This window comes from Mucor velutinosus, assembly GCF_035048745.1.
Source record: "Mucor velutinosus strain NIH1002 chromosome Unknown tig00001572, whole genome shotgun sequence".
NCBI classification, from domain to species: Eukaryota; Fungi; Mucoromycota; class Mucoromycetes; order Mucorales; family Mucoraceae; genus Mucor; species Mucor velutinosus.
In genome coordinates, this window is record NW_027041898.1 from 13,363 (window position 1) to 39,520 (window position 26,158).

Genomic DNA, 26,158 nt, shown 5'->3' on the forward strand with positions numbered 1-26,158 from the left:
GGAGAGAGAGACTTGAAAGGAGTGGACTGGGTTGTTATTGGGAGTATGACTAGTAGCTATGTTACTCATTAGAGTTCCATAGCAGAGCCATTGCTGTCATGATCTTCCTTTTGACGCTTGAACAAGAATTTAGCCTTTTTGGGCTCCTTCTCGGCAAGACGACCGATAGCTTCAGAGACGGCTATATCTAGCTCTTCTTGAGAGATCCAGCCAGCAGAGACAAAGTATTTGCCAACGCCACTAACGTTGAGTGGACGAAGGAAAGAGAGGGTTTGCAGAGCACGGGTGTTGGTGAATTCATAGATCAATTGCTCACGCTCTTCAATGGCAAGATCAGCATATTTGGGATCAGCAATGTTGTTGGGATCCAAGGGTTGAAAGTTTTCAATGTGATCAGCTTCACATTTGCGCATACAGGCGAGAAACTCCTCTACATATTGGATGTGGAGCAAGATGCCAATGACGCCAGTGGCAGGGAAACAGATGTCTAACACACGGCCAGTATCAATACCAGCTCGGCGAAGTTGGTAACGAACCTCAGAGCGCAGGATTTTACCAGAGCGGCCTAGATACACATACTGGTATCCTTGTTGACCTTTGGTGGTGGCGGTTTGGAACATACGACCTGCAGCAAGACGTCGCTTGGTAGTACGGGCAGGGTCACGATGTTGGGCACCTTTACGGGCAGCAGATGCGTAGCTACCTTGAGTAGCATCGGGTTGGTGAATAGTAACAAGCTCTTGGGTTGGTGTTACCTGAGAGCTGGATTGAGCACCTTGATTGGTGCGGCGGGATGAGAGTTGGCCCTGTAATTTTTCAATTGCAAGGTCCTTGGCCTGTAACTGATTTTTCAATTCTCCATTTTCCTTTTCCAAAAGGTCCAGGCGAGCAAGGAGATTGTCATGTTGCTGTACTCGCTCGGTGAGAGAGACCAGTTGTTGCTGTTGTTGTTGAACAGTTTGGATGAGCTGATTCAAATCCATAGATTGCTAATTATTGTTGAGCATGGCTGAAAATATTCTATCAAACTTTGGAGATTCAATAAAATATGAAAAAGATGTCCAACAAACTGGAAGTTATAACACAATGTACGTTGACTAAATGCAAGTAAACTGGTACAACTGAAGGCTAGTTGGAGTGTTTGTTGTCGAGATAAACCGCTTTTATAGTGAGGAAATACTTTTTACCGGGGTAAGGTGGCAAAAAGTGATGAAAAACGGAAAGAGATGGGGATGTAGCTCAAATGGTAGAGCGCTCGCTTAGCATGCGAGAGGCACTGGGATCGACGCCCAGCTTCTCCACATTTTTTCATTTTTTTGAAAAAATTTATATTAATTCGTGAGACGTTATGCAGTTCTCGCATCTGTCGTGTGTACCTGACACACGACACCTGCTGTTACAAATCGACTTTGGTTTTGTAACTGAATCTCTCTTTTTGCTGTAAATTGCCTACAAAAAGAATAAGCTACGCTTCACTGCTTACTATATTGGATCCTACTTCTGTTACTACAATTTGACATTGAATTCTTAAATGCTTCCTATATTCGAATATACTCTGAACCCTATCTCAACAATGACAAATCAGTTACCACTCAGTCCCGTATTATTTTGACAGATGTCAATTCAAACTCTTAAACATCTCTTATTTCTAATGAAAACACACAAATGGGAAGTAAATCCACATTATCCAACCGTTCATCCTCCAGTAACATTATCAATATCAACATTCACCATCTTTCAACAGCAAATAGAGCTTTCCGGCTATAAAAATCGTTCAAGCTTTTAGGATTACTAAGTGTATCAAAATCAATTATAGAAGGATCAGCCCTTCATTACAAATTTATATAAAACAGAAACAGAATTCAGGACACATAATAATTCATAGAATCAATTTAATATAAATATACAGATGATATTAAACAATAAAATATTATATTATTCCTACTTAAATCCATATCTATATAGCCCTATAGCTCATTGTCTTTGTTATTTCACTGAACTTATCAATTATAACATCCCTTGATTCCTTTGTATACATTAACACCTCGATTCATTGTACTTTATCTACTTTTATCACTTTATTTACACATCTCTTTCTATATTTCTATAGACGAATCCGCTTTGGCAATTTATCTATATATTTTCTCTGTTTCACTCTTACTACTCACGCTACAAGAAACCACTTTGTAACAATACTTGTGGAATTTGAGGCTTTATAGACTGAAATTCACGGAAAAAAAAATAAAAAACAATGGAGTCAACTTGATAAAGGTATGTTTTATTATCAAACTGACATGTGTAAAGTAAACTGAAGTCTCTCTACTGGCCAGCCGGTAGATGATCCTTCTTATATACTATAACAATGGATAAAAGTTTTATTAATTAGATTGACAAATAAGTCAACTCAGATCAACTAATATCTAATCATGCTAAAAGACAACTCCAGCAAACTAAACATGATTTAGCTTTGCCTGGATGAATAATTAGACTCTCATCCGAAGTATTCTAATCTATTCTTTCTATAAGGATAATTAATATCGATCTAGTAGCATGTATCCGATAGGTACAGTCTACTTAGTCTATATTAATAGTACATATCTGAGTGTATATCGCTAAGCATACATCTTTAGCATGTATCTGGATATATGGCATGTCTATAGCATATCGTATGCATGTCTATAGCATGTCTAATATATAGTACAAGTCTGTAGTACATAAAGTATCTGTAGCTAGTATCACGGATATAAGCATGTATCTTATAGCGTGGATCATGAAGTGCACATCTGAAGCAACAAGCTCATATTGCATTAATCTTGGTGCCTATCCAGATATGGTAAACATCCGTAGTCAATGTCGGAAGACAAGTATAAGTCTATAGCGCCATCCATGTCCGTGATGCCATCTATAGCCTATATCTTATATAGTATGAATCTTATAGTACTAGCGTATCTGAAGTCCATATCTTCTTATACTGTAGGGGGAAAAACTGTCCCGTTCGTTTAAAATTTTGTCTTTTTGCACAAGTTTTTGGTCATTTCCTTGTAAACAAAGTCGAAATATATATCGTTTGAATGAGAGAAAGCAGTGCTATCTATACATAATTATAACGTTTTCAAAAACTAAAATCCAATGATTTTATTGGTTAAAAAATAAATATAGAAAAAGGTACATTTTATTATAAAATCATTAATAGTGAGTTGAACCACCTTTGCTCTTGATGACAGCCTTGATTCGGGCAGGCATACTATCAATATATTTCTGGCACTCTTTTTCTGTTATTTTGTACCACTGAATGTTAATACGCCGCTCTAATTCTTCTTTTGTAGAGGGCCTATTGGGATACTTATTAAGACGAAGCTTTAGGAGATGCCAGACATGTTCAATGGGATTAAGATTGGGACTTTGGGGTGGCCAATCCATAATTTCGTCTTGGTTGAACCCATTGTCGGTGAACCATTGCTTAGTAGTGCCTGAGGTATGCGGTGTTGCCCTGCCTTGTTGGAATCGCACATCAGACGGTGCCTTCCCAAAGTGCTCAAGAGTGTCGACCAATGATGTCTTCAAAATATCGACATACAAGTCCGAGTTTATTGAGCCTTCAATAATGGTAGTACCATAACCAGGACTCTCCGCTGTTATGCAACTCCAGAACATGACCCCACCGTCATTTCCCTGCAACTGAGACTTGACTTAATACGACTGCATGATTCGGCCACCATTCGTCCAGTAAAAAGAATTACCATCTGAGCCCCAAAGGTTTATTCTTGTTTCATCCGAAAACACCCAACGACTCCAATCAGCAATAGTAAGATGCCTATGCTTTTTAGCCCACGCCAGTCGAAGCCGCTTGTTTGTCTTGCTAACAGAATTGGTCTTTACTTTTCTACGAGATTTAAGTCCATTTCGTCTCAATGACTTGTGGATGCCATTAATTGACATATCATGGCCCATCGATCTTAAAATTTCTTGTGCTGCTCGGGGATTATCTAAAGCACCTGATCGAAGTCCTCTTGACACTAGGGACATAGTTTTAGCACCAAGTTTTTTCGGTCTTCCGCCAAGAGGTCTAGCTGGGTCAGGGCAATAATATAGTTTTCTGAGCCTTGTAAGAGTAGAGTTGCCCACTCCTGGATACAAATTTTTTATCTTTGAGAGCGAAAGACCACGTTGGAGCAAAGATTGGAGAACGTTGCGCAAATCTTGTGTTAAACGAGCAGGCAAAATGAAAGTTTTGAAAAAAAATAAGAAAGCAAAGAAGTAAAGAAAAAAATATGAAAAAACTAGCTTCTTTTATACTTTTAGAGTGCTCCTGGGATATTAGATATCCTGAGCATACCGCGGGTAGTTTTTTAGATTTCTTCAATACGTCTATTGGAAGTAAAAATATCAACCATTTTATATCATCTAGAATTACCCACCTAACATTTTTGCCACGTCTCACTTTAGCTGGTTATACTGGGATTAAAATATAGTCCAGCCATAAGATTTTTATGTTGCTGTAATTCCTATAGGCTGTTCTATCGAACGCAGTATGGGGTAGCTTTGTTTTCTGAGTTTTGGCAATATACTGGGTAAAACTCAAGATTATTTGAACGAACGGGACAGTTTTTCCCCCTACAGTAGTATAAATCGATATCGTACATCTAACTCAGCGTACATACAGTTTATATCTAAATCTAGTAACTGGATGAACTGTCGGAATGCAGATCATAGTGGATGTATTCCGCAATACTTGTCACTTACTACATAAAATCATCCATTTTATCCTTCAACATTAAACAGATAAAATACTGTATATCACATCAAAGCAACTGAAGATACTAAGCTTGAATCTCTACTTCACGTAGTAAAATTCAGAGGCATGATCCTTTGAAAATCGGTCATCTGGAACATTTTCCGTCATTATTCATTTATATCCCCTTCCATAACCCCACATCAAACATATCTAAGTCAAAAAAAAGTGCCCTCTACAATTTTTAATGCACATACATTCCACATTTATACAGTAATTCAAAAATTTTTACTAACAGCATCTATTCATAATTAACTGTTTTCTAAAATTTCACTTCTCTTAACAACTATGCTACCTACGCAAATCTAGCTTGCACCGTTGTCATTTTGGCAAGAGCGGAGTTCCAAATAGGAACAGTAAATTAGAGTCAGTGTTCGAAATCTACTGGGCCAACAAAATCGCTGCCCTGAATTCGGTGTAGAATAAGAAGGGTGGATCCGGATAATAGATAAACCCTGGGGGTACGGGGCGTAGGTAGGGGTAGGGTGGGTATGGCGTAGCTAGCAATGGGTGGATAGATTATATTGCATTATACGTACCTCCCCGACAAGGCAGAGCAGTAAATGTTTTTGACATGTAGGATCAGGCACTTCATTTTGTTCATCTACCGTGACCCACAAAACTGTCCCAATGTTTAGCAGTTTTTACTTTCAGACCTTACCACCGGACGAGAAGTTATCCAATAATAATGAATTTAGTATTTTCTAAAAGCTAAAACTGTTTTCTTTATATCTTTTAATTTTTATAAGCATATAGCTGTAGAATCACAAGCAGTGATTGGCCAAAGTCATAAGGTATATTGAGACAGTATTGTGAGATATTTGGAAAAATCAAGTTTTATTATTTTATAAGACTTTAATACTTTGTCCATTTCCCTTTTACTTTGAGAACCGCCGCAATACGTCGAGGCATACTTTCTCTAACCTTTTGGCACTCCTCCGGCTTCATTTGGTCATACCAAATCTCAGTTACTCGCTCATATAATTCATTCATACCCTTGGTTGCGGTTTCATACTCATTGAGACGCCTTTTCAACAAAGCCCACATGTTTTCGATAGGATTCAAGTCTGGAGATTGTGGGGGCCACTCCATGACCTGGTATGGCTGTTTCTGAAGGTACTCCTTGACCAAATTTGAGGTGTGTTTGGGATCATTGTCTTGCTGAAATATCACTTGTTCACGGCTGAAGCCCAATTTCTCAACGGAAAAGGCAATAGTCTGCTCCAATTCGTCTTGAAGGGTTTCCTTGTAGAGTGCCTTATCCATATTACCGTTTATTTTGCACATCCAGCCAACACCAGCATATGTAATGGCACTCCAAAACATGATACTGCCACCACCGTGTTTTACCGTGAGCTTGACATGGTGGTTTTGAAGCTGTTCACCAGATCGAATCCAGGCCCACTGTCGCCCATCTGAGTTGAAACGATTAATTTTGGTCTCGTCTGTCCAAATAACACGTTTCCAGTCGTCAACAGTCCAGTCCTTGTGCTGTTTACACCACGCAAGTCTCTTCTTGACATTAGCGTCACTAAGCAAAGGCTTCTTTTCCTTCTCGATAGCCCCCAAGCCCGCAGTGCGGAGTGCTCTACGAACGGTCTCCGGGTGAACCTTCATCTGGAAATTCTTCAACATTTTTGTGACCTTGACGGCGCTTGAAACCCGTTCCTTGGTTACCTTTCGAACACAATAGCGTTTGTCGGCTTCAGACAATACCCTAAGACGACCACCTTTCGAGGTTTTCACGCCTGGACAATTCTCCATTCTGATTCGCCCAATAGTAGACTTACCCAAAGACAATTTTTCAGCAATTTCCCGAATCGAAACATTGCTTCGAAGCATTGTGATTGCAGAATTAACCTTGGAGGGAGCATTGGCTTTCATGGCTTGATAATCGACGTACCTGATATTTAGAACTCCGAGGAAGATAATGGAGACTACTTGCGCTACATGAGGCTTTCTTACACGAGGCTCTTGAGGTTATTCCAAATTGTGGGTTTGAGTTATCACTGAATTTGTGATTTTTCAAAAGATCTCACAATACTGTCCCAATGTACCTTATGACTTTGGCCAATCACTGCTTGTGATTCTACAGCTATGTGCTTATAAAAATTAAAAGATATAAAGAAAACAGTTTTAGCTTTTAGAAAATACTAAATTCATTATTATTGGATAACTTCCCGTCCGGTGGTAAGGTCTGAAAGTAAAAACTGCTAAACATTGGGACAGTTTTGTGGGTCACAGTACCTTATTATATTTCTTCAATATTTTAAGCAACATGGACAACTCAAGTTATGAAATGGAGTATGATTTCTTCAATCAATTTCCTGACGAAACCGTTGAAGAAGTTCTTCCCGCTGCATTTGACCGCACCACCAATGCATTCAGAACCAAAATATTAAATATTGGATGGGCTTTGAAAAAAAACCACAGCAAAGCTTACAACAAGTACAAACAAGTTGAAAAACTCGCTGAAGGTGAGAGCCGTTGCGACAGAAAAATCCATAAAAAATGCGCTGGTGCTTTGCGATGCCTCAATCTGCAATGCAAAAGACCTGAATGGGTCAAAGATCAACGACCTCCTGTTGACTGGAAAGACGAACTTGGCTGCCTCAAAAAGTTTCAATGCCCATATTGTGAGGCGCCATTGAAGCGGATCAACTGGGGTAATGGTGCAACTTTCACCTTCCATGTAACTGATATTCGCAGAGAAGACGGAGGCAGTACAGTTACAATGTATCAAGAGATAACCGAGAAAAAAAACACATTCATTCTATCTACAACTCGCTTCATCTTGATAGACACAAAAAAAAAGAGCTAAATAATATGGTCAAAGATAGGCCAAACATCACTGCTGCTGCTGCCATTGCTGGCATCGATCCATCTACTGGCGCCATCACGAAAAGCGCCAGAGAAATCAACAGTGTAATGGCAAATCATGGACGCACCAAGTATGAGATCCGGAAGTCGAAGGTCCAACAAGATCTATCTTCTACCAAAGAAGATGTGGTAGCTGCCTTTGAAGATCTTGATGAGAAGTATCCAGGCTTTATGGATTCAGCACAGATTGTCCCTAGCAAGGTTTTTGTGAGCTTCTGTTCACCTGAAATGCTTCAGCGTAATCTCCCTTTTGCAGATCAACCGATCATAACAGATGTGACTTTCAAAGCCGTCCCAAAGGGCTATTATCTATGCTCAAGTGTCATCTATATCGAGCAACTCCAGAAGCATGTCGTCTTTCATCAAGCGATAGTCCAAAGCAACACTACACATGTTTTCAAAGATTACTTTGTTGCTTTGTTTAGAAAATTTGATGTCGAACTGGAGAAGTTTTTGGGAGTCATTATGGACTTTTCAGCTGCCCAACGCGAAGGTTTCATACTAGCCCTCAGGGATAACTTTGGTGTCAAGCAGCACAATGCATTACCTTTTTTAAAAGGGTGCTATATGCATTGGATGCAGTCAGTCAAGCGCATGTCCAACAACCGCCAAGTTGTCAAGCCAGATGAGATTGATACCTTCTTGAAGCTAGTCCATCGGTTCCGTACCACAAGAAACAGTATCGAATTCTTTCGAACTGGTAAGGAGCTTTTGACCTTCTTTCCCAACTGTAAAAAGGGGTTACAGTGGTGGCTCCAACCTGGTGTCTCAAGTATGGTATTCAGATGCAAGTCTTTGATGAAGGACGACTTGAGGCAACACAAGAGCCGCTCATCCAATACCACTGAGGCGTTTCATAGTGCCTTATACAAGTTGATGCCAGAGAAAAGACAACCCGTTTCGACAAGCTTAAGACTTTTGTTGCAGGTCGCCAAGCGTGATGGAATGATGTTGTTGGGTTTTTATGACCACAATATCCGACCACATTACGGAAACAATCCCAAGAAGCCGACAAAAAAGTATGCAACTCTGTATGAAATTAATGACGGCCGTGCGCTAGATAACAACACAGCACTCTTTGGCACCAAGAAGAGAAAACAAGAAGTGGTGCTCATTAGCGATGCTGAGGAGGATGGCAAACGCAAGGCCAAGAAAGCAAAAACACGTGATGTTAGTTTGGATGCTGCCATAATTGAGCATCTGGATGAAACTGATGAAATGGAGAGGAACTGTCCCAAGATGGATGATTTCCCAGATGATGATATCAGTGATGAGAAACTGTTCCTTGAACTGCTCTCAAACGACGAATGCAAAAGCGATAAAGCAGAAAATGTATTTGATAGAACTGAGAACCTAGATGAAGACATTAAGAATATGTTTGATGGTGAGGATGCTTACAATAGTTTCTGATTGCTGTATCATTGATATTTTAGACCTTGGAACTCCTGTTGAAAATGTTTTCGACTCAGACGAAGAATTCAAATCGTTCGTTATTGATCTTGTATCATCATCATCATCATTTTCTTCTTCTTTAATGAAAACCAAATGCAACCCCCCGTCAGTTTTACAACACAAGTCTGAGCCTACCTCATCCAAGATAAGAGCACTATCCAATTCTGATTTTTCGTTGCCTTCGCCTCCTTCGAACTTACCCTTTCCTGCAAGTGATGGCACAGTTATTGATCTTACGATTCAAGAAATTCAAAAATCCATATCTGATACAGTAATTGATCTCTGCTCTCCTCCAATGCCCCATGAGACTTCGACATTAGTAGCAATCGAACCCGATACAAGCGATGAGACTAGGATGACAAGTGAGTCTCCACTTGAAAATGAGTTATCTGCCACTGCCGGCTTCTTGGTACCACAAAAAAGGGTGTCTCTTCAAAAATATCAATGGCTCGTAAAGGATTACAAAAATAACGATCCATGCAAATACTCGTCTTTACCTGTTCCTACGTACATTTTCCCCAACCAAAACAACTCTTGTTTTATCGATGCATCTTTGGAGCTCCTGCTCAATGCCGTTCTTCCGTTCGTGAATATGTCTTTCGCTGACCAAAGCAATGCCTATGATAGTGTTCTTGTCAATGCCTAGGAGTCTTATTCCCAGCAGTCTCATTTTGGTATTCGTGCAGCTACTACTCTTACAGCAAGACAGTTAGTTTGGAATATGACAGAATACAAGATTGTCTCTGGTGTTCCCCGAATGGTCAAGACATTCCCGAAAGGCCATGAAGGTAATACTCACTGTTGTGCCAGAAGGGCTACTACAACTGTCTATAAAGATTAAGGTATTCTTGATGGGTAGATATGTCTGTGTTGTGCAACAACATGGACAAGCTATGATAAGTGAAGTGCATCTCAGCTATCTAAATACTGAGGTTCACCAGATGTGATAAGCGTTGTACAAGATAAATTGCTACTTTGGCATTCAGAACTTAGTATAAATAGAATAACTCTTGTCTTCATCAATAAATCTTTAGTTTTTGTGTCTGATCTTATTCAAATAAGTCTTTTCTTGTTTTTATAATATCGAACATTTTTTATAAGCTACAAATAATAATCCTTTTATTCTTTGTGCTTAACACTCACGATTCGGCGAGCAAGATACTACAGCGTTTGTCGGGTGTCTTTGTAAGCAAGATTTGCACATTTCCGTCGTTGCAATGTGAAAGAAAAGTGCTTTGCTCTGTAGAAAAAGCGCATGCGTATGCTAGAGATGCCTTTTTTGAGTTTATCTACATGATTCCAACCACTATCGTCGAGGAATTGAGAGACTGTCGTGGATTTATCAATGGAGCGGCACTAGACGTAAAATTCAATGACTTGTTTAGAGAGAAAGTGCTCGAAGAACATCAGAAAGGAAAGTGTAACTTTCCAGGGTGTGATGGAGTTTCGACATCACTCAAAGTACTACCTCAAGATGATCAGTTTCCCGAATTCCTGTTCATACAAGATGGTGCAAACTTTGTCCTTGGACGGACAGCAGGAAACAATGTTTACCTGCCTACGTACATCCACATATCACAGACCTTAAAATACAAATTGCACGGTAGAGTCTACTTAACTTGCTATGATGGTAAGCATTTTTATACAAGATGCTATAAGACAATTGGCGGAATTGTATACCTCGTAGATATTGACAATTGGAAACAGCAGCAAATGAAGGTGCTCACCTCAGATATAGACGTGGCAGAGCGTCTTTTGAAAGATATCTCTAACACGGTGTATGCATGTTATCGTATTTGCCAGATCAGAAAATAGATCTGCATGAATAAAAGCTAAAATTTGACACTCATTTCACGTATTTTGTACCCCCCCTACATCATATCCACCCTACCCCTACCTACGCCCCGTACCCTCACGGTTTATCTATTATCCGGATCCACCCTTACTTTTTATCCACCCTTTTTATCCTACACCCCTGAATTCTCATCGTCATCATTCAACAGACCAAACATTCGTTTTGTAATAATGACAATGGATAGTTACTTTGAGTCAAATGGATGTTTTTGAGGGGGGACAACCTATTCCATTCTTGCACCAAACAGATTTAAATTGGGTAAGTATTTATAAGTTTAAACGAAATAAGCTAAAAAATACATTTGTTATGCCAGACTCTTGAAAAGTGTCAATAGCAAGTAAATGTCGCTTGTCTAACCATTGTATGCAGAATAATCATCAAACGTGGTAGGAACATATCAGCAATTTAATTCTGGACACCCTTAATACGAACCAAAAATGATGGCTAATATGGTCTCTACGTTTGCGCGATGATGGAAAGGAGAAAGTATGCATCGTATTGGTGTTATCAAGTCAATGAAAGTGCTCGAGGTTTTTCTTGAACCACGCAAAACTACTCTACGTGTACACACCGAATATTCTCTACAATCAGCAGGTATGAAACTAACTCTTTTTGCTTTTACTCATTACAAATGGTCCAGTTTAGGGGTTTAGTCTCATTATCTTAAAATTCAACAGAAGAAAAAATCATGCAGAGAATGTTGCGGCGATGGAATTGATGAAGCTACATGTGTCGACGCTCTCGGCAAAGACATAGAAATGTCGTGATTCAGGGACATCTCTGACCAGTAGTCAGACAAATTAGCAAGACACTTACATACATCCGAGTTCTGGGTATGCATGTGCGAAGGCTTTAGTCAGCACATCGCAATAAAGAGGTCAGGAAGGAAATGAACAGAAGGGCCTTGAGTCGAGAAAATTAAACACAGCAGCTACACAACCGGAAGCATTCATTACTACGCTATACTCCATGGCTAACCATCGTTACTACAGTAATGCATGTACCTTTTGACTGAATAGATACACAACGTTACATGTTGTGGTACACCTGGGGATTCGAAAATGAGCGAATGACATCACTTTATTTCGTGGTGGTTGTTGTTCCTTGATCCATTTCACTTCAAGATATTTTCTTCTTTGTTTTCTTTCGCTTTCTATCTCTCTTTTCTTTATCTTACACATCTAATCTGCACTTGAGCTAAAACACTATGGGAGAATCTAGAACAGAATTACTGGCTTGGGTGAACGATCTCTTACAACTAAACTACACCAAGGTTGAGCAAGCAGGAACAGGTAAGGCGTCAGACCAAGCAAAAGAGTAGATACTGGGGAAATATATGGAGAAATTAAAAGCAACCCATAAAATCCAGGCGCTGCCTACTGCCAAATTATGGATTCTGTGTTTAGTAAGTAGCAGTTGTAGAACGTAAGAAAGATCATCCTCCCTGACAATCTTGTATTAGACGACGTCCATATGACAAAAGTCAAATTTGATACCAAGCATGAATACGAATACGTCTCTAATTTCAAGGTGCTTCAACACACTTTTGATAAGCACAAGTAAGTAGAAATCAGCGCGTTTGCAGTGTTTTATTTTACACAAGCTAACCATACGTCTCCTTAAACCTTACTCATCTTCCCCTTAAAATCAGAATCGACAAGGTAAAAGCGCTTTTACAGCCAACGCCAAAACCTCTCCTTAACTCGAGTCAAAACGTAGATTATACCAGTTGACAAATTAATGAAATGCAAATTCCAAGACAACCTTGAATTCATGCAATGGGTCAAGCGATTCTGGGATCAGAATTTTCCTGGTGGAGAATACGATGCTGTTCAGCGCAGAAAAGGTGGTGGGCCCTCTTCTGCTTCTACTAGGAGCCCAGCAGTTGGTCGCTCATCTGCTGGCGCCGGTGCTGCTGCAAGCATGGCACGCAGAGCAGTAAATAATAACAGTCCTGCAGGTAAGAAACAGAGAGTTTGGATGCTTTTGTAAACAATGTATTCACACTATGTTCTGCCATTAGCTGTAAGCGCCAATCGTACACCCACTGGTAGATTATCGTCTGCCAAAAATAGAGCTGGACCCACAGATATAGCTAGAATCAATGATTTGAAAGCACAAGTAACTGAACTCAAAGTAACAGTTGATGGATTAGAGAAGGAAAGAGATTTTTATTTTGGAAAATTGCGAGAAATTGAAATCTTGGTTCAGGAACAGCTGGAGAATTCGCAGGGAGATACAGATGGTGAATGCATCAAAGAGATTCAGGCTATTCTTTACAGAACAGAGGAAGGATTTGAAGTACCACCTGAAGGCGAAGGCGAAGATGATGAACAATACGATGATGAAACATTTTAAAGTTTATTGATATAATTCTGCATTGTAAGGTGTACCAAATAAAAACTTCCAACTCTTGGGTGGTGACCACTGTGAAAGTCCAGTTGTTTGTATTTTTAACAATGTGTTGATGAATCTGGCAAACTCAATACCATCTTGAACGTTATCTATGAGCACGTATAGTCAATACCAAACATGTATAATCACTTGCGCAAATATATATATATATATATATATATATATATACCTCCTTCCAGTGCAAACATTAAAAGTAATGTCGTTTCCACTTCCTTTTGGTCCAACTGTTGATACAAATGCTTTGCTAAACCAGAGCCGGGTAAACGCATATGACGCTCATTATCACTATTCTGACTTGACTCAAGCTCAAAATTCTCCAATACTGGAATACCCATTGTAACAGCACGCATAACCAAGCCATGTTCGCCATACACTCTAAAAGGCTCCCCTCGAATCTGTGAATCTAGTCGACGAGAGGCATCCATTGAGGTTAACAAGACAACTTGTTGAAACTGTGCTGCAAATCTAGTCATATTATCCAGATACTCTTGCCTTTTGCCTTTAATGGTGGGTGAACGTTGCTGAATACATGTCCAGCGTTGATCCTTGGATTGGTATACTATTCAACAAAACACAAATGAGCTCACAGCATCATCAATCATTCAATAGCGATATATCTACCTTCGATAGGAGCGGTTGTGCCTGGTGCATCCGTATCCTCGCGCACACCAGATATAGGCATTACTGAATCATCATCAAGAAAGCCTACACGTTCGAGTTTGAATGTATGAATGATCAAATCACACGCTAATTGAGGCACATTGCCGATAGATACAGTAGGCTATATAATCATATTAGCAGAGATTTTGGAGATAGTTATGAAACACAACATACCAAAATAAGAGTTGATGCCTTGAATGAGTTGCTATCAAAGTCTTTTACAGGTACAAATGACATTCGTAATGCAGTAAAGGCTGGTATCGTCACTCTTTGCTTTGCTTTTGTTGCGCGTCCATGAAACATGGAGTCACATAAACAGTCTTTGTGACCCAAATCATTCATGCCATGTTGGGTTATTATGCAGCAAATTTCATCGATGCAACAAGTGTAATGCAGGTAGAATTGAATAATCGCAATCATGCGGCAATCGACTGAGGGTTTCTTTGAATCAAATCGAGATAGGTTTGTAACTTCTGAGCGTTACATATCGATGCATTTTGCAAATGGATGAATCGAGCATTGATTTTCGAACCACAGGTGTCCAACCCGCAATAATTCAACATGAGCGCGACACTGTTAATAGCAAGTTGAGGGCCAATGATTCAGTCCATACAAGTAGGCACTTGGTTTTACATCTTTTGAGGCTATGGTAATCCTTTGGAGCATTGCTAACCCACTGATTTCTAATCCACGCATAACTACATTCTAAAAAGGCAATACATGATGTCATATTTGGTCCCTGACGATCTCATTGAAATTGCCATGTGTTTTTTATTGTCCAATTCAATGCACACTATCAGCGATTTCAGATAAAAGATTTTCTCTCACTTGCTCTAGTCGATGCTGCATGAAGAAGGAATAAATGAATGAAGCTTGATCAAGACGTTGGGTGCAACACTTACCAAATCATCTTCTGCTTCTTGGATCTTGATAGAGGCGAGCACCATATCCTGTATAAATAATAATCCGATTTTATATTATATTTAGTAATTCATGTTCAAACTCTAATTTTTCTTTTTTATTTTTTACCGATGGCAACGATGTGAATGATTCGAGCTTCATTTCTTGATGTTTGCATTGTAATTCGGCTGCATCTGCTTTATTTTCCAGCTCTTGTATCTTTGTCAATGTAGATTCCTGAACCCCCAGCTCGTCGTATTTTTTCTGTGGATAGCATGAGTAAAAAGGTCAAATAGCACATGACAGCAGCAGCCAATATACCTGCAATATGCTATATTCTGAGGACAGTATTTCTTTTTCGCCAATTTGCTGGCGTTGTACTGCAGTTTCTTGTGGTCCTTGTTGTAAATTTAGCAACATGCTTGAATAAAGTTAAATGCTTTGCGAATGTGTGCTGCTTTCTGGATGACACACCTTTTAATTAAACTCAACTCATCATCTGCTTTCTTCTGAGATTCGGCCAGCATGTACTCCATCTCATCTAATTTCAATGATTCGTGTTGCAATTCCATTCGATCCATCGTCAACTTTGATACAGCTGTGTAATAACTTATTTTCCTCTGCTTAGTCCTGTGCTCAAAAAAAAGCAATCTACTCCCTGTGGTCATTTGCCTTAATAGTACTTACTTGCTTAATTCGATTGTGTCCATTCCTAATGACTCTGCCAGCAGGGCAAGCGAATCGATTGCTTTTTCACTGTCATTTGATAATTTGAAATGAACTAAACCTATAAATGTCAATGTCTCGATCCGGGTTATTGTTCTAACGTTAATGATACGTACGCTTGTTCATTAAAATGTGTTGGATTAGGGGCATTGAATTGAAATTAAGGTTTTTGAGGGTATTGATCAACTGAAAGCTATCATTGGTACGCTCAAAGTTAGGACTTGGATTTCCTTTGAAGACACTTGAAAGCCAGGAATCCACCTAAACATTTCATTTAGTCAACGTGATTAGAAAATTCAGCGATTAATTGTTCTACGTGTGACCAATCCATTTTAAATTGTATTGTATATGAAGGAAGCCTTTATTTGTCGTGTGTGCGTGTACGTGTGTTATGTGGTATCAGAAAAAAAGTGTATAAAAAAAGAGTGGAGAAGGAGCGAGTAAAGAAAAAAAAAAAAAAAAAAAAGTAAAAAAAAAATAGGCAACGTATGACAAGATTGTAAATGAGGGGGGGGGGGAAGGGAGGGTCAAAACAGAGGGGGAATTGTTCTGGAATGGATTTTTGCAGTAATAATAATGACGATGAATGACAAGCTGTTAATGAACACTATTTTGTGCGCTCTTTCAGTCGGCCGAATAGTAGAGATCGAACTGAATTGTGATTCTTTTGGTCATCTTTCAGTAATTTGCAGAGGTCTGCCACGGGGATGGACTTCCAAGCATGAAAGTCGTTAATCTCATGCTTGATGGACATTGCTGTATTCTTGACATGGCAGTTAGCATCAACAAATGGCCATGGTACGTGGTAAACATACCTGGATACTAGGCCATAAAGGATGGTGTATATGTGTTTCTTGCTTAATCTTGTAGTAGGCATCTTGGATGAATTGAGCATCTTTTCTATAACATGATTGTGATTCAATCAGTTTATCAAGTATCATGCCATCGGGCTCTTGCTCGATTGAAATGTTGTTTTTGGCTAGCTGATCTTTCAAGAATGCAATAGTGCCTAATAATTGATTTAATGTAGCTGATAGATCTTGCATTTTCTCAACATGTGTCTTTTTTAATATGCCAAGCTCCAGTTCTACTTGTCTCTTTTCCTGGGAGCATTTCTCTGGTAGCTTCATTAATGCATGAAATGAGATAATAATAATAACAGGCACTAACCTATCATGTTAGCTTCGAATTTAGTGCGTTCGTTTTCCATTAATCGGTTTTGATGTCGAATTGTCTGCAACTCTTGGTTTAAACTATCCACCTGTTTCTGGATCTCCCAACAATTAGTAATAGGATTTCCCTTGGAGAAAAAAAAAAAAAATGGCATGCTCACCTTGAGATCGATGATCTGATCATCTTTCTCTTTGAGTAACTGCTGCTTGTAAGTGAATGCTTTTCGAAGGATACAGTCAGCTCATGTTTGTGTACATATTAAAATATATTACATTCAGAGGACAGGATCGATGTAGGATGAATAGAACTTTGGGAACTGGAAAAAAGAATCAGATTTGGTACTATGCTCCAATTACCGGTTGCACAATCTTACCTGTTTCTTGAGATTGGTGTATCCAATAGATTGAAGTTGATTTGTTTCCTTTTCACTGAAAAAGGTGCGACCTTGCTAGCCGGTGATTGTCTGATGGGCTTGGGCATTGTGTAAAGAGAAGTACTGGATGATGTGAGAGAAAGAAGAGGCACATTTCATCACAGTAAAGAATGTAGTAACCAACATTTCAATCTACTCCAAATTCCAGCATGCCTGCCCTTCTTCACTTGGGCCAAATGTAAAAAGTGTGATATCCTTTCTTTGATACTCGTAGAACTTGGTGTCTGAAGTGCGCGCACTTTGTACATATTAAATTTAAGGTTCACTTTCCTTAATATAATGAAGAAGTTTATAAATAATCATAATTTTTCCGCCCCAAGGTGGTTTCATGGAAAAGGTGCCGAAAAATGGCTTTGGCTTCTTGCGATTTCGTATAATAAACGGACCATTCTACATATGTTTCTGTAGAGGAACCTCTTCTGCTTGTATATCTCACCATCAAGAATACCCGACCATCATTAATATACACTAATTTCTGACCTTGAACGTAAAAAAGCGCGGGGATGAGGCAACATATCTCAACATGTTACACTTCAAAGCCAATTGTAGCGAAAATTGATTTCTTTAATTAAAATCCCTTTCCCCGGTGTAAGCGGTATCTTTTTTATGTATTCGACAAAATAATTTATATTTGAATTTTAATTATATAATCTAGCGTTTGAGTTTTCTCAACTCATACTAAAAAAAAAAAAAAAAAAAAAAGCACAAATCCAATCATATGATTCAGATTCTTTTTTGAAACAAACAGAAAATAGAACTTTTTTTTTTGTGGTAACATGTACTATTATATAAGTCTTTTTTATTATTATTGTGAGAAAAAGCCAGCTTTTACTTGAGAAAAATGAATAAAAAAGATTCATAGGATGTGGAATAAATAAGGATTTGTTTTTTTTTTTTGTGGATTTTGATTTAGTGCGTGTAAATGGGTGCATAAAAAACTAAGTGAAAAAAAAAGGAATTAATATAAATTAAATGTGCTGCTGTAAAATTTTGTCATTATTGTTGGTAATAGGTATGTTTTTCCATCTGTAAGTGAAGTGGATGATAAGAGACGATGTATGATCTGATAGTACCGGAGATTGAATCACAGGGGGAGATCAAAATAAATTAAGGGGCAAGAAAATGGGTGGTGTTATGATACAATGTTGATGTTTTCTAATCAGATTTTGTTGTTGTAGCTTTGGTTTCGTTGTTGCGAAGCTTGATTAATCGCTGGCGCTCTCTTGTGCGCATGGCTTGTCTACGATTCTGGAACCAAATCTGAACTGTACGAGGGCTCATACCCAGTTGTCGTCCTAATTCAGCTCTCATTTGCGTTGATGGGAAGAAGGTACGATCGAACACTCTATTCAAAACTTCCAGTTGTTTAGCATTGGCTCTTCTGCGTTTAGCTTTGATGGGTGAATCAGAGTCCTCATCCTCATCGTCCACCTCTTCATCGGCATCGTCCTCATCTTCATCCAACATGTCAACATCGTCCTCATTCATGGAGATGGGTGTATAAGATTGTCTTGGTTGAGGCTTTAGTTTGTTGTATTTTTTCACATCATCCCACATTACAGGTTCTGCGGTTTGAGTTGGGAATGGATAGCTGGTATAAGATGAAACACTTGCAGGTGAGGAGGTCAGTGAAGGTGAGAGAGATGGGCTTTTTTGATGGTGATCAACTGTTGATGTATTCAGTAAACTACTGATATCAAGTACGGATGGTCTCTTGTATTGATTTTCATTCAGCATGCTATTAACGGAAAGCATTTTTATGATATAGAAAGAAGGGAGAAAGAGAGAAAGAGGAGAAAACAGTATGAGATACAAGAAAAAAAAAAAAACTCCATACATATTTATATTATTGTCAATATTTATATGTGATGTATTTTCATTCTATGCCAAATATTGATTGGTATCGCTCGAGCCAACTTTTTGGGATTTATTTCAGACTTCAATTGGGTTATTTTTAATATTAGTTGTCCGATTAAGAAGGAAGTACAAAAAACGGGTCTTTTTGTTGTAATCCAATGATAGCAAAATTCAGTCTTTTTTAATACTAAACGTTATATTCTGACTTGGGCCCTGTGTGGGAGAAAAACTCTGGGGGGTGTTCTGATGTACATCAACTGAGAAGAAACTCGAAAAAAAGGTTTTACAATGCCTTGTTATTGGTCCAAACTTTGATATTTTTAATTTTTTTGTGTACAATATCAAGAACATTTAAGCTTTTATTCTCGTTGCTATTAACGTTAGCAAATCAAGATGGAAAATTCTTAAAGGAAAGTATGATTTTGATAATTTAGCCATATGAATTCATTATTGCATTAGTACAGTAATTAAGATTAACTGCGCGCACATCAAAATTAAAAAATATGATATTTGTCTATGTAAAAAATTACTTGTTTTGTGCAATGTGCTACAATGAATTTTAATGATTAAATTTGATTCCACGTTGATTTAAAAAAGCTCACGCCACATTTTATCATCCAACGAGATTGCAAACCAGGCTTTCATAACAAAACGATTACGAAATACACGTTTTTATTCATGTCCATCAGAAAGATACATCTCATTATTTCATTTCCGCTGATCACGATCCTTTATTACAAAACTTAAAACTGTGATTCCCACCTAAGAGAGCTACATGCATCATGAAGTGAATGGAGAATATCATCATTGCAGAATAGTGTCTGGATCTCCGTTATTTCCGGTGCTAACCATGTGTGGTGTCGTCCCTTTTTTTTTTTTTTATTTAGAACTTCAAATACATCTCAACATGTCCACTAGGATATTTCAAGCAATATATTGATCCGGCGTATTTTCCGAAAAGAAAAACTTGCTTTATTTGAAATATACCTATGACTCTGATGATATTTAATTTAAACGATATCTTTTAATAACAAGAAACATATGCTTTCATGACCATCTTTTGTTGGACAGCATAGTACATGGTAACATGCTGCAATTGTGTGCTAAATACGCTTTTAGATTGGAAACACGATTTATTAAAAATAAAATTAAAAAGACGAAGCCACGCATGAGTCTCTCATGGAGGAATAAAGTCTGGCAATACTCGATGATCATTTTAGGTATTTCTGGCCTGTTTCTATACAGCATGGATCTCTGCGGAGTTGATAGATAAGCAGCAAGCAGTATCAGTAGCTACATCTCACGCATTAGACAAGAGGGACAGAAACACAGGCATTTCCCAACTAGGATAAAACTAACCGAGTCTCAATTTGCATCTCTTATTTTACAAAGATGCAAAGGAAATTGCTCGCAATTTTGGTTAAATGAGCCCAATGTCGTCAATTTCATGCACATTTCATGCACATTTGATCCGCGTTACTGCTCCTTCCTCTGGTCTCTATAAATCATACATTGGGGCTTCCACCTTCTACGAGAAATGATGTAGGCCAAAAGTGATATTAACCAAATGGAGTTATTCCTACCGTTTGTGCATATGCTAAATTTCCGTTTAATGTGTTTTAAGGTATACATTCTCATTACATAATCGCACGGGGGAGTAGAGCAAAAAGGGGTTGAGCTACATCAGTTGTTCGTTTTCACATTTGAGGCTTTGCTGTTCATCTGCTTTCTACTCGTAGTCTGATGTATCATACAAAGATGAGTAAGATAGGATGTCCTGCTTGGCTTTGTAATATGGCATGATCTACAATAATGGTTGGGGTCATCTAAATCAGGCTGTACATTGGCATCTTTCATTTGTCCTCTGGTCGTTGTTGGAGAAGGCTTGGGGTCAAATGCGATCTGAATAGGCATGTATTTGCACAGCTTGTCGGGATGGGTAACAGTTGGTGGCTTTTGTGCTTTTCTCTTGGCTGATGAAGACGGGAATGCAACATGATGTTCTGTCTGTAAATGGATTTGATAGGCCTCTTGCGTGGAATGTGATACATTACAAATCCGGCAATAATTGTTGGGATCGTTTATGACGGGATGAGGGTACGATGAGACATTGGAAGCGACAGGATCAATCTCAACCTCGACCTGTGAACCTTGCAAACTCTCGGAAAGTGCTCGTTGCATCTTTTGATCTTCTGCTTCAATGTCAACAATGTCGGATGCTGTGTTGAGTTTTCTTCTTTTGTGATGCGGTGCTGTGAATCGTGTGCTAACAGAGCATCGATGCAATTTATCTGGATCCAAGGTAATTTTGCAGCTGGTACGGTGGTTATTGGACACACTATCCAATGCTCCTGTTGCTGACGTCGTTGCTGCCTGACAACTTGTATCGGCCACAGCTTGGTTATGTATGTCCGTCGCTTGAGAATCATCTGTGAGCAATTTGATTGTTTCCAATTTATCACTATTACGGCTATTGCTTGATAAATAGACATGATGCTTGTACCGAGCTCGGATGAGCCTATTCTCTGCATAGATCAAACCGCTATGACCTATTATCTTTGCTGGATTCATCATCTTGTTTTTGGTAATAAGACCATAATCTATGTTTGTTTCGTTCTTAATTTTTGCTTTTAAACTGCTGTGGCGAGAGTCCTTCTTGGTAGATTTCTTTTTATGATTCTGAGTGATGTGATCCTCGTAATCTGATTTGCTTCTGAGGGTCGTATTACATACGCTACAGTGAAAGGTACGAACTGGATATAGTGAATGCGTTGCGTATTAGTCTTTTTCAGATAAGCAGTGTTTACAGATATTCAATTCACCTGGCTTTTTTTGCGGCCTTGCGCATTGATTAGTTGCTCCATCTGTGTCTTTTGTAAATGATAACGTTTCATCTTTGTACGCTGGTGCTATGGCAACTTGAATCGTCCGCTCTTCATCTCGCACAGTTCTCTTGTCCTTTGGTGACATTTGACTCGAAGAATGTCTCATTGTATGATATGTTGTTTGATGAGAAGAAAGAGTACAATGGCCAAGTTTTATACAGGTTTCTGCTCAGCGACTCCAAAGCAAATCATGACGTCGAAATCACTGACGCTGATGATGCGTTGCAAGGTGGACATTGATGTAAATCTCTATTTCAGTACCCTTCATGCATATCTGCACAAATCAAGCGACTGACCTAAAATAAGGTGATTTGACAATGAGCTGAATGGCATGTTTATATAGATTCTGAGCATCGCATCTGCCAACCTATGTAGCCCCTGAATTTCAGGAGTAAATACATGATCTACCCCAGATTGGTTGACAGATTTAAACTATATCATATTATAATAAATGTTCAGTCCCTAAACACTTTTGCAACCCTCCAACATGGAAACTAAGTTTCTAGGCATCTGTCAGGCCTGGCTCATATATGATTAACCAGCCCCACCAGCCAAAATTAATTCAAGTCCAGACTCATAGTCTGTTCCAGATTGGACAAATTCTAATATTCTTCGACTCGATTGAACAGTTTTTGTAGATTCGACTATGTAAAATATGATGATCATCTTACGTCTCTTTAAGCTTTCTTGGAGTGTTTTTCAAGGTGCATCCAATGGTACTAAGTAAGATAGATGTTTTTAATAAACTTATCGAGCAATTCATGAAAATATGAAAAGAGGTTTCTGGCCAAAAGGTCGAAATTTTACATATCAAAGTCCCACAAAGATGGCTTCAGAGGTTGCTCTGGATCGATACAAACATTTTGATTCAATATATACCATAGTAAAAGCCTTTGTTATCAAGGCCAAAAGCACGATTGTTTGATTTTCAATAAAAATCATGAGGTACCCCTCATGCTTTTTGGTCGATTTTTGGCCATGTTTTTTTTGGTCCCCAAAAAGTTGAGCAATGGTGTCAGGAAGTAAGTGCTAAGTGAAAGCAACTGTTTGGTGCTATTATGACGATCTAAAACGGCTTTGATCGCGAAAAAACGCAGCTTAAATGCACTCAAATTTTGCTGTATTAGGCATACTCTTGACTGAAAAGGGACAATATCTGTATGATACTTGCCCATATATGAAATAGCTACATGTATATGGATGTAGAGCATCACATAAGAATCAGATTTACAGATAATATAAAGAGTTTTCATGTGTAAGTGGAAGGTCAACATGAAGGTAGCAGTGTTTTGATAAGATACGCAACGGCAATCGGTAGAGCGAGCTGCCGCTGCCCAGGTTGGTTCTCACCGAAGCGAAGGGTAGGTCAGGAAACCACCCAAAGTGTCGAAAGGCTCGTATAGGATAGAGATATGTTCAAGTGTTTATGGCGCCAGAATAATCTTGGGTGGTAGGATATTAAGTATAGTCAAGCTTTTGAGCTATGCCAACAAAGCATAAACAAAAACGAGCCATCAAACCAACAAAGAACTTGGATAAAACCTGGATTTAGCAAGACATTAACATCTGTCATTTCAAAGAGGTGTGTTAAACTCTACTCAAGGTTTAATTGAGGAATATCGGATCTATAGTGCTTCAGTGCCCCTAATGGACATTTTTTTTTGGAAGAATCTTAATGCTTTACCTGACAAGCCCTTGGATAAAACAATCTTCATGCAATGATGATCCTGCTAAATAAGCATTGACATTGACACATATAGCCTACACCAAGCCACACAAGTGACCATCTTATAAAGTAAACCAAATGTTGAAGCTGTTTTATTTTTTCTTTTTCTTCCAATTCAACAATATGAAGCATCAACCACAAGACAGCAAGGCGAATGCCAATTCCAAGTTTGCCAGAAACCGAGGATCCAAAGAAAGTATACCCCCAAGTGCAGGCAAAATCAAAAAGAAGATTAGAGATACGCAACGTACCATCAGCAGGGTAACGCAAATCATGAATGAGTATGTTGCATTACGACTAAACTTGCAGTTTACAACCACGTAGAAAGATGTACCTGCGGACGTCCTTACAGAAGCCAAGAGACGCTTGCGTGTGTTGGAATTTGATTTAGGAGAAAAGATTATCGATGACCATGAGCGTGACAATGCCTCGAAATACCACAAGGTGAAGCATTTCGGTAAGTGGATCGGTCGATGCTTTTACAAAATACTAGCGTATTCATGTGATGGCGAATCATAGAACGCAAAAAGGTGGAGAGAAAGTTGAAGCAAGCCAAGAAAGCATTTGAAGACGCATCGAAAAAGAGCGATGCTGAACCTGCCAAAATTGCGGAACTACAAGAAAAAGTGAAGGAAATGGAAATCAAGCTATTGTACACCAAGAATTATCCCAAAACATTGCCCTATATATCATTGTTTCCTCAAGCAAATGAGAACGACACCAAGAGTTTGACTAGAAAGACAAAATTGCTCGAAGAGATCAAGCAAGCAGTGGCTGATGGCGATAAGGAGTTGACAATGCTACAAAAGCGTTACCGTGATGTATACAAGGAAAAGCTGATTGAAAGAAAGGTCATTCAACCCGTTGCGCCTGTTGATATTGAGGAAATGCAAGTGGACGCCAAGAAGGAGGACGACGGTAACAGCAGCAGTGATAGTGATGATAACCAAGATGATTTCTTTGAAAAAGCTTAATAGAAAGAAATAAATGCTGTAAATATGTGTGTTTGTATGTAAGTTTTGAGTGGCAATTTATTTATTTATCTACAAAATGTATAAAGAAAAGAGAGAGAGAGAGAAAGAAAAGAGGAGGGGGGGATATTCACAGTGTGTGTATGTGGCAATCTTACAAGCCCGTCAGTCTAGTAATGATTCTTGTTCAGTAGTGGTATGATTGTTATTAGGTGTAGTTATAGTGGTAGTGTTATGATGTTGATATGGAGGTGGACGATGTGGATGTGTGTGTGCAGTGCCATTCATGTCAATCAGCGTTTCCTCTTGATCTCTCGATGTACCCATAGCCAACAACACGGTATCTCTTTCTGTTCCATAGGCTGGTGGAGGAGCCAATGTGCCCATGCTAGGTGCTAACCCCCACTTTTTGACATTGGCCTCCACAAATACAAAGCCTGCTTGACCCAAGTTGACATGGATCTGGCATGGGCCGTTTGCACCAATCGTAGGAAATAAATTCCATCGCAAGCCCGCATACGCCTCTTCCATCTTTCTTCCATTTCGAGTAAAGAACACAGAACCAGTACGATGTCTATATCCAACGCCAATCACATCACCATGTTTGTAAGGCAATCCATAGGGCTTATAGTTGAATGGTGAACTGAAGCATTTGCTTCCATTATTCGAAAAGTAACCGATAGAGTAACGATTCCAACCTACATTTGGAAGAAATAAATGTAAGTGTTTGTGTGTCTCTATCAATGCACACACATCTAAAAATTGCCAAACCTGGTAATCTCCAGCTAGGATATGGTTTTGTCGCTATACCAACCGATACTACAGTAGACTCGGGTTTATCGTACATCTTTGCCTCCCAGTAGTAGACTTCTTGATTTCTTGGTAGAGGTAGATTGGTTTGTACGCAATTTTCGCCTTCCATGAACTGTATCTCTGTTCTACCAGCCACAAAGCAATTTGCCTCCAATTCCCACTCAAACTCAAAGGCCGAGACACCCTTCTCTTGGATGGAGATCAGTTGTGGCGGTGTGATGTCTGTTGGGATGCTGTTGGGTGGATGGTGCTCTTGCCAGGCTGTTTCACTGTATTAGCTGTAATGTACTTGATTGTGCCACATACAAGCAACTCACTCTTTGCGCTCTCGTAGCTTAGTCTGGCATCCTCTGATAAATTCGACACATCCTCCTCAGTGTCGGTTGGGATGTCTTCCAGATCACCATTGAAGGACAAAGGCAATTCAATAGGAGATCTCGTAAAAAACAGCAAGACAATAATGACAACAAAGAACACAATGATGCCCGTTGTAAATATCCAAGTGTAGGCTGACTGCATGTTTGTGTATAAATATAAATAAAAAAAAGAAAGAGAGAGAGAGAGAGAGAGAGGAAAAAGGGAATAAATTTTAATTTTTTAAAACCATACGCTAATACGTC

At 38.9% G+C, this 26,158-nt stretch overlaps 14 protein-coding genes and 1 non-coding gene across 15 annotated transcripts; 6 read left to right on the top strand and 9 right to left on the bottom strand.

Annotated features, from left to right (window-relative positions):
• Positions 1 to 68: 68 nt before the first annotated feature.
• Positions 69 to 983, bottom strand: ECM42 (glutamate N-acetyltransferase; the record flags this gene model as incomplete). Its single annotated transcript, XM_064832206.1, has 1 exon — positions 69 to 983. One exon carries the CDS (start codon positions 981 to 983, stop codon positions 69 to 71), a length of 915 nt encoding a protein of 304 aa, XP_064687761.1.
• Positions 984 to 1,228: 245 nt separating this feature from the next.
• Positions 1,229 to 1,301, top strand: ATC70_013039. Its single transcript has one exon. It is a non-coding gene; the product is annotated as a tRNA-Ala (tRNA).
• A 1,885-nt stretch (positions 1,302 to 3,186) lies between these two features.
• ATC70_013040 (uncharacterized protein) lies at positions 3,187 to 4,026 on the bottom strand (the record flags this gene model as incomplete). Its single annotated transcript, XM_064832207.1, has 2 exons — positions 3,187 to 3,632; positions 3,741 to 4,026. 2 exons carry the CDS (start codon positions 4,024 to 4,026, stop codon positions 3,187 to 3,189), a joined length of 732 nt encoding a protein of 243 aa, XP_064687762.1.
• Positions 4,027 to 5,647: 1,621 nt separating this feature from the next.
• Positions 5,648 to 6,676, bottom strand: ATC70_013041 (uncharacterized protein; the record flags this gene model as incomplete). Its single annotated transcript, XM_064832208.1, has 1 exon — positions 5,648 to 6,676. The coding sequence occupies one exon, from the start codon at positions 6,674 to 6,676 to the stop codon at positions 5,648 to 5,650; it is 1,029 nt and encodes a 342-aa protein (XP_064687763.1).
• A 394-nt stretch (positions 6,677 to 7,070) lies between these two features.
• On the top strand, positions 7,071 to 9,770 carry ATC70_013042 (uncharacterized protein; the record flags this gene model as incomplete). The annotated part of the gene is made up of 3 exons (XM_064832209.1): positions 7,071 to 7,458; positions 7,629 to 9,056; positions 9,106 to 9,770. The coding sequence occupies 3 exons, from the start codon at positions 7,071 to 7,073 to the stop codon at positions 9,768 to 9,770; spliced, it is 2,481 nt and encodes an 826-aa protein (XP_064687764.1).
• Positions 9,771 to 10,417: 647 nt separating this feature from the next.
• Positions 10,418 to 10,939, top strand: NTH1_5 (alpha,alpha-trehalase nth1; the record flags this gene model as incomplete). Its single annotated transcript, XM_064832210.1, has 2 exons — positions 10,418 to 10,754; positions 10,812 to 10,939. 2 exons carry the CDS (start codon positions 10,418 to 10,420, stop codon positions 10,937 to 10,939), a joined length of 465 nt encoding a protein of 154 aa, XP_064687765.1.
• Positions 10,940 to 12,186: 1,247 nt separating this feature from the next.
• Positions 12,187 to 12,542, top strand: ATC70_013044 (uncharacterized protein; the record flags this gene model as incomplete). The annotated part of the gene is made up of 3 exons (XM_064832211.1): positions 12,187 to 12,271; positions 12,349 to 12,384; positions 12,442 to 12,542. The coding sequence occupies 3 exons, from the start codon at positions 12,187 to 12,189 to the stop codon at positions 12,540 to 12,542; spliced, it is 222 nt and encodes a 73-aa protein (XP_064687766.1).
• Positions 12,543 to 12,719: 177 nt separating this feature from the next.
• On the top strand, positions 12,720 to 13,337 carry ATC70_013045 (uncharacterized protein; the record flags this gene model as incomplete). Its single annotated transcript, XM_064832212.1, has 2 exons — positions 12,720 to 12,939; positions 13,003 to 13,337. 2 exons carry the CDS (start codon positions 12,720 to 12,722, stop codon positions 13,335 to 13,337), a joined length of 555 nt encoding a protein of 184 aa, XP_064687767.1.
• A 3-nt stretch (positions 13,338 to 13,340) lies between these two features.
• On the bottom strand, positions 13,341 to 14,291 carry ATC70_013046 (uncharacterized protein; the record flags this gene model as incomplete). The annotated part of the gene is made up of 4 exons (XM_064832213.1): positions 13,341 to 13,483; positions 13,564 to 13,953; positions 14,016 to 14,175; positions 14,229 to 14,291. 4 exons carry the CDS (start codon positions 14,289 to 14,291, stop codon positions 13,341 to 13,343), a joined length of 756 nt encoding a protein of 251 aa, XP_064687768.1.
• A 546-nt stretch (positions 14,292 to 14,837) lies between these two features.
• Positions 14,838 to 16,011, bottom strand: KIP1 (Kinesin- motor protein; the record flags this gene model as incomplete). Its single annotated transcript, XM_064832214.1, has 8 exons — positions 14,838 to 14,897; positions 14,957 to 15,004; positions 15,084 to 15,218; positions 15,276 to 15,375; positions 15,429 to 15,563; positions 15,642 to 15,735; positions 15,797 to 15,941; positions 15,997 to 16,011. The coding sequence occupies 8 exons, from the start codon at positions 16,009 to 16,011 to the stop codon at positions 14,838 to 14,840; spliced, it is 732 nt and encodes a 243-aa protein (XP_064687769.1).
• Positions 16,012 to 16,287: 276 nt separating this feature from the next.
• ATC70_013048 (uncharacterized protein) lies at positions 16,288 to 17,333 on the bottom strand (the record flags this gene model as incomplete). Its single annotated transcript, XM_064832215.1, has 6 exons — positions 16,288 to 16,443; positions 16,496 to 16,797; positions 16,851 to 16,947; positions 17,014 to 17,072; positions 17,126 to 17,169; positions 17,227 to 17,333. 6 exons carry the CDS (start codon positions 17,331 to 17,333, stop codon positions 16,288 to 16,290), a joined length of 765 nt encoding a protein of 254 aa, XP_064687770.1.
• Positions 17,334 to 18,441: 1,108 nt separating this feature from the next.
• On the bottom strand, positions 18,442 to 19,023 carry ATC70_013049 (uncharacterized protein; the record flags this gene model as incomplete). The annotated part of the gene is made up of 1 exon (XM_064832216.1): positions 18,442 to 19,023. One exon carries the CDS (start codon positions 19,021 to 19,023, stop codon positions 18,442 to 18,444), a length of 582 nt encoding a protein of 193 aa, XP_064687771.1.
• A 1,803-nt stretch (positions 19,024 to 20,826) lies between these two features.
• ATC70_013050 (uncharacterized protein) lies at positions 20,827 to 22,134 on the bottom strand (the record flags this gene model as incomplete). Its single annotated transcript, XM_064832217.1, has 2 exons — positions 20,827 to 21,896; positions 21,966 to 22,134. 2 exons carry the CDS (start codon positions 22,132 to 22,134, stop codon positions 20,827 to 20,829), a joined length of 1,239 nt encoding a protein of 412 aa, XP_064687772.1.
• A 1,743-nt stretch (positions 22,135 to 23,877) lies between these two features.
• BPL1_2 (biotin holocarboxylase synthetase) lies at positions 23,878 to 24,728 on the top strand (the record flags this gene model as incomplete). The annotated part of the gene is made up of 3 exons (XM_064832218.1): positions 23,878 to 24,015; positions 24,079 to 24,211; positions 24,274 to 24,728. The coding sequence occupies 3 exons, from the start codon at positions 23,878 to 23,880 to the stop codon at positions 24,726 to 24,728; spliced, it is 726 nt and encodes a 241-aa protein (XP_064687773.1).
• A 162-nt stretch (positions 24,729 to 24,890) lies between these two features.
• BUD14_3 (protein phosphatase regulator) lies at positions 24,891 to 26,057 on the bottom strand (the record flags this gene model as incomplete). The annotated part of the gene is made up of 3 exons (XM_064832219.1): positions 24,891 to 25,423; positions 25,497 to 25,799; positions 25,856 to 26,057. The coding sequence occupies 3 exons, from the start codon at positions 26,055 to 26,057 to the stop codon at positions 24,891 to 24,893; spliced, it is 1,038 nt and encodes a 345-aa protein (XP_064687774.1).
• Between the last annotated feature and the right edge of the window lie 101 nt (positions 26,058 to 26,158).